The sequence below is a fragment of the Austrofundulus limnaeus genome, unplaced genomic scaffold, assembly GCF_001266775.1.
Source record: "Austrofundulus limnaeus strain Quisiro unplaced genomic scaffold, Austrofundulus_limnaeus-1.0 Scaffold1044, whole genome shotgun sequence".
Lineage (NCBI taxonomy): Eukaryota > Metazoa > Chordata > Actinopteri > Cyprinodontiformes > Rivulidae > Austrofundulus > Austrofundulus limnaeus.
The window spans coordinates 17,159-23,868 of NW_013953446.1; the positions used below are offsets into that span (position 1 = coordinate 17,159).

The window sequence follows — 6,710 nt, forward strand, 5'->3', positions numbered from 1 at the left end:
GGACAGTGGGTATATTGGTTTGGACATGTCCAGAGGAGGGACAGTGGGTATGGACAGTGGGTATATTGGTTTGGACATGTCCAGAGGAGGACAGTGGGTATATTGGTTTGGACATGTCCAGAGGAGGACAGTTGTCCATATCATTATTATCTGTAGTGTCTTATTAACACGATCTTTGTCCATCCTGTCCTCAGGAGTGGACAGACTTGTCCACCACCTGAAGAAGCATGGTGTCCCCTCTGCGGTGGCCACCAGCTCAGCCACTCAGACCTTCCAGCTGAAGACCCTGGCCCACAGYGACTTCTTCGGTCTGTTTGACCACGTTGTCCTGGGGGACGACCCCGAGGTGAAGAATGGAAAACCTGAGCCGGACTCCTTCCTGGTGTGTGCCAGCAGGTTCAGCCCCCCGGCCTGTCCTCAGAAGGTACTGGACTGTCTCAGAACAGGAGAACACTCTCACCTGATGTTCAGCTAARGMTTGAACTGAAGGCAGTTTATAAACACAGACACACCTTCAASATCAGACCCAAKTCAAASCTCCTTACTTTACTGACAGCAGAGAGGCCAAAGACCAACTCAGCTGGTCAGAAAGTGTCTACCCACCCAGGAGAACATGTTGATGTCCTACTATGTACATCAGAACTTACAAGTTACACGTTCTACTTACAAGTTGTCAATTTAAACCGTAATTTCAGGTATCTAAGTGGGATTTTGGAAAAGGCCAAGAACATTTAGAGAAAGCATTCTTTGTTTTCTGAAAATGTACAGTGCTTAGACAGTGAAACTGGAACAGCTGTCATTTTAGTGTGGGAGGTTTCATGGTTAAACTGGACCAGCCTGGTGGTTAATCTTCATTAACTGCACATTGCACCAGTAAGAGCAGAGTGTGAAGGTTCAGTTAGCAGGGTAAGAGCACAGTTTCGATCTAAATATTACAATGCACACAACATTATGGTGACATARCAGAGTTCAAAAGAGGACAAATTGTTGGTGCACGTCTTGCTGGAGCATCTGTGACSAAGACAGCAAGTCTTTGTGYTGTATCAAGAGCCACYGTATCCAGAGTAATGTCAGCATACCACCAAGAAGGACCAACCACATCCAACAGGATTAACTGTGGACGCAACAGGAAGCTGTCTGAAAGGATGTTCAGGTGCTAACCTGGGTTGTATCCAAAAAACAAAACCACAGCAGAATTAAATGTCACCTCAACTCTCCTGTTTCCACCTGAACTGTCCATCAGGAGCTCCACAGGGTCAATGTACACGGCCGGGCTGTTATAACCAAACCTTTGGTCACCGTGCCAAACGTTGGTTTCAATGGTGCAAGGAGCACAAATCTTAAGCTGTGGACAATGTGAAACATGTATTGTTCTCTGATGAGTCCACCTTTACTGTTTTCRCCACATCCAGTAGAGTTACAGTGTGGAGAAGCCCCAAAGAAGTGMACCACCCAGACTGTTGCATGCCCAGAGTGAAGCATGGGGGTGGATCAGTGATGGTTTGGGCAGCTGTATAATGATGGCATTCCCTTGACCCAATATTTGTGCTAGATGGACACGTCACTGCCAAGGACTACCGAACCACTCTGGAGGACCATGTGCATCCAATGGTTCAAACATTGTATCCTGAAGGTGGTGCCATGTATCAGGATGACAACAYTACACACATCAAGACTGGTGAAAGATTGGTTTGATGAACATGAAAGTGAAGTTGAACATCTCCCATGGCCTGCACAGTCACCACATCTGAAGATTATTGAGACACTTTGAGGTGTTTTGAAGGAGTGAGTCAGGAAACGTTTTCCTCTACCAGCATCATGTAGTGACCTGGACACTGTCCTGCAAGAAGAATGGTTCAAATCCCTCTGACCACTGAGCAGGACTTGGATATGTCATTCCCAAGATGAACCGATGCTGTAATGATTGTGGTCTAAAACCAGCTGTTTCAGTTCCATTGTCCAACCCCTGTAGTTTTTAAATATGTTCATACAATGGTCTCACATTCCTCTGTACTTCTTTCAAAAGCAGCGTATTAAGTTTCAGCTTTATGTTAAAAGACCAGAGTTGTCCTGCTCAGCTGTAGTACTGCAGTGTCTGACAGACTGCAGGATGGAGAAAAGGTTCCTTCAGCTGAAGAACTCCCTCTGGTCTCAGGAGGGTTTGGATGTTCAGATAACGATGCTGCAACAAGGCAGCAACTCTGATCCAGGACCTGCCCTACTTCCKCTCCATCATTCTTTTAAAACTCACAGATTCACATCAGGAATAGTTTTATCTTAATGTCTTTACCAGTGAAATCCTTTTATTTCTGGTACATCAGCTGTATCATAAAGGTGATGAAACCTGGACCTGGTGGTCTGGATCACATCTGGCTGCACAGCAGCATCTGTCCTTGCTGTTAGTCTTCCTCTAACTTCAGACTTTATCAGCACAGAGTAATTAAAGCCTGCTGCGATGGAAGGCAGGGTAGATGGGAGGTCTGCAGACTCTAATTCAGGCTCAGTTATGATATTTGATGAGGTCCTGGGGGTCTTTTCTCAGAGCTTTTCTTTGAGCCCTCCTGTTTAAACAGCTCAGATGGAACTTATCTTCTAATGTAAACAGACTCAGGGTTTGCTGGGAATCCACAAGATTAATTCATGTTTCTACTTTACCTCCACAGTATTTATGACCCTTGCTACTTTAATGTAACGTCAGAAATGTGTATTTTCTGGTTTATGTTAAATATTTAAGCAGAAATACACAAGTTTAAGAGATTTTGTTTTTTGTTGTTACTAAGCGGGTTTTGGCACAGAAGTCAGGAACAAGGACTGGTTTTTTTAAGTAGACAGATTCAATTTAATTCAAAATTATATTCATTTCATTAAAAAATAACTAAATACAATAAAAAACAAAGAAAATACACAAACCAAAAATCTAAATAAAATGAAAGGTAGCAGAAGATAAATTAATTTTATAATGCCTGCCCCTTTATGCTCAGAATATATTCAAGCAAAACATAATTTACAAAACAAAAATGAACACATCAGCAACTCAAACAACAATTCATAAAGCTTCACATTTTACTTTTCATATACCTTCAGAAAACTAGCTTTTATCTGTTTCTTATACAGTGGGGAAAATAAGTATTTAGTCAGTCACCAATTGTGCAAGTTCTCCCACTTAAAAAGCTGAGAGAGGCCTGTAACTGACATCATAGGTAGACCTCAACTATGAGAGACAAAATGTGAGAAAATCATTTTGTCTGACTTTTAAATAACCCTAACCCTAACCGAGCTAAAGGTTTGGATAGAGGAAGTTTGCAGTACTCAGGTTGCAAAGTTAAACAGTTTAGGCCCACACCTCATTGACCTCATGCTGTTATACTATGTACACAGACTAAAGGTATTGATTTTTAATTACCTGAAAGAGAGGAGTCAGTCATAAAACTTGTATATTCCTGTCAGTGTTCTGTCAACAGTACTCATTAAGCAGATATGAATATGTTTTCATGACGGCACTGCCTGTAGTTGTCTTGAATCCTGAACAAGTCTAAAGTTGTGCTCATTATAGTAATAAAAACATGCAGGATGACAAAAACAGCACTGTGATTATTGACTGTCAGACATGTTCCTGTGTCAGGAGTGGGGTAGAAGCTACTGAAGTCTTTCTCTCTTTGTGTTAATCCTGACGGCAGCTTGATCTGTCATCGTGCTAATAATGTGCTGCCAGTGGAAAACAAACAGATTTTCTTCTGACACGTGCGTCGTCTACACGGCAGTCATTAAAAACTGGCCTTGAGGAGTCAGGAGCCTGTGAAGAGTCGTGTCTATCATCAGCATCGACTTGATTTCTGCAGAAATGTTACACGTTCGTTGCTCATACCGCCTCAGGCCGCGGGATCATTTAAAAAATGTGACGGACAATCTGTCACTGTCGTTTACTCACTCAGCGCTGCACGCAGGACAGAAACACACACTGTGTAACTCCAGTGTGTTTGTGACACACACAGGAGTGTGTGCATCAGTTTTACATAAACAGCAGCCAGGCGTCTAAGCTGGGATGACAGCTGGATTTATTACCGCTGTCAGATTCTGCTGCTGTCTTTGTGTGTCTGTTTAAAACATTAGATCAGTTCAGACACACCGAGTAACTCTGTCATTAAGACTTAATACTTTCTGTTTACAAACACGGGTCCATTAAGAGTTACCACCTCCAGAAGTTGTGTAAAAGTAGGAGTAACTACCATACAAGTACCCATACCAAGTACTTCKTGAGTTAGAAGCTAAACATTACACAATGACTTAAAAAACACATTTATTTAGAACAAAGCATCTCTTCTTCCTTATAGAGCTACAGCTCATCTGACTGGATTAACCAGGTATACAGTATGATAAATACTGCTACTGACCAACTTTAACTGGAAATGTAAACCCAAATGAGACGTTCTCTGACCCACAGGAGCTCATTGTTTGTAGAGCAGTGGTAGRGRTAGCAACACTGAAGGGCTAACTGTTATTGTGTTGAGTATCAATACCATTATCCCAGAATATATGATACTAGTACTGGTATTTATTCYTATCAAGGTAGTTTGTACAAGTTTGAGTACRCGTTGAAAACATTGGTATGGTGACACATTGTCAAGTTTTTTCTTGATTCAAGGTYCTCTGAGAACATAACCCCATGAAAATCCAGGTGTCACAGTATTTATCATGCACACTATGTGTGTGAAAATGCTCTTACGTTCACTATTAAATGTAGCACGGAGTTCTACTGTTGTTTTTCTTTGATTTGATTTCACCAAACGTTTGAGTGATCTTCAATCACGGTCATTCAGGATTTTTTCAGCCACATTTCTTCCWGTTACTGTTTTGTGACTGTGAACCCACACAAAACAGTTTTGATTCRCTTCACAAACAAGAGAACCAAATTTAGTCTAGCTATACCAAAATTGGGTGGTCCTGWGCTTATACTGTCTGAGTCAGTTAAGTACCTTGGTGTATATTTAGACAGCAAACTTAACTGGAAGAGACGTAACCGAGAAATGCCATAAGGCCATTTACAGTCTACTACAATGCCGTCGCGTTGTTGGACAAAGATGGGGAGTTAGCCCCAAAGTGATGAAATGGATCTACACCTCGGTGATAAGACCCATGCTGTTACGCTGCGATAGTTTGGTGGACTAAAGTGGGGCTTGGAGCAGCGAGGGTTACGCTGACTCATCTCCAGAGAGTGGCATGCCTTTGTATCACCAGTGCCCTCCGGACAACACCAACAGCAACCTTAGAAGTACTTTTGAACTTAACCCCTCTGGACCTCCACATTGTTGGAGAGGCAATCATTACATCAGCAAGGTTGCATCAGTTGGGCATCAGCTCTGGTGTGGGAGTGTGTCCAGGCACTTAACACACTGGGAAACATGAACAGTGTAGTCGTAGTGTGGGTACCTGGTCCTACAGGTATTCCAGGTAATGAGAGAGCGGACTGGCTTGCAAAGCTGGGGAGCTCAAAAACATTTGTGGGTCCAGAACCTGTTTTAGAGGTGTCAACTGCTTTGCAGAAGAAAGCCCTCCAGAACTGGATCAGGAAGCAGCACCACAAACGATCGCAGCATCTGAGTGACTGCAGGCAGGCAAGGCAGCTCATTGAGGGACCAAAATCAAGACTCTCAAGGGAGCTAATTGGCTTGCCCAGAAGTATAATAGAATAGGAATAGTGGTTGAGACCCTCACAGGTCACAACATCTTGAACAGACACAGAACTGTAATGAGACTCCAGCAGTATAGTACATGTCCAACCTGTGAGGAGGAAGCTGAGATGTCTCCACTACTTGGACCAGTGTCCAGCTTGGGGTAGACCCAGACAGAGGTTTACAGGTACCTTTACTTTGGAGCTGGACCAGATTAGGAAATTAAAGCTAAGCAACCTGGTATCCTTTATTAAGGGCACCAAAAGGTTTACCTAAGTCAGTATACTCAGGGGGAAGCAACGGGCCTCTCCTGTATGGCCTACGCTCTGAAATATGGGCTTAGCCCATCCCCATTTTCCTATCCTTCCTAACACAAGTTTAGTAGTTTCTGCAATCTCCTTGGGTGTTTTCTCTGCTTGATGCCAATGATTTGACCCTTCTCAGACTGACATCATTTCCAGTGCACAACCAGGGTGTCTGGGATCAGAGAAAACCACCTCCAGAGTGCAAGAATAAAAAAACTGACATGRTCTAAGAGGCCCGTCCATCCATCCAGCTTTACCTGCTGGTGTCCATGTCCAGCAGTCACTATACAAGAGACAGGGCACACCCTGGACAGGTCCATGACACTTTTCAAATATGTGCTTCCATTTATTATGATAATCACCATTTTGGATCATCTTAATCCATTTTTATTAAATGGTTATGTGACACGTGGCTTTAAGCGGCCTTCTGTGGCACCCAAGGGCACTATATTGACACTATATATATCTTCATCCAGTCTTGTTTGAGTAGATGGTGGGGGTCATAGAGGACAGAGTGGGGTCTTCATCCAGTCTTGTTTGAGTAGATGGTGGGGGTCATAGAGGACAGAGTGGGGTCTTCATCCAGTCTTGTTTGAGTAGATGGTGGGGGTCATAGAGGACAGAGTGGGGTCTTCATCCAGTCTTGTTTGAGTAGATGGTGGGGGTCATAGAGGACAGAGTGGGGTCTTCATCCAGTCTTGTTTGAGTAGATGGTGGGGGTCATAGAGGACAGAGT

The 6,710-nt window shown here is 43.2% G+C and overlaps 1 protein-coding gene across 1 annotated transcript in view; it reads left to right on the plus strand.

Moving 5' to 3' along the window:
* pudp (pseudouridine 5'-phosphatase) overlaps window positions 1-6,710 on the plus strand; it is an 11,423-nt gene that overhangs the window by 3,029 nt on the left and 1,684 nt on the right. Inside the window, exon 3 of the mRNA XM_014030348.1 lies at window positions 195-424. Coding sequence (XP_013885802.1) covers window positions 195-424 — 230 coding nt within the window. The remainder of the gene's footprint in view (window positions 1-194; window positions 425-6,710) is intronic.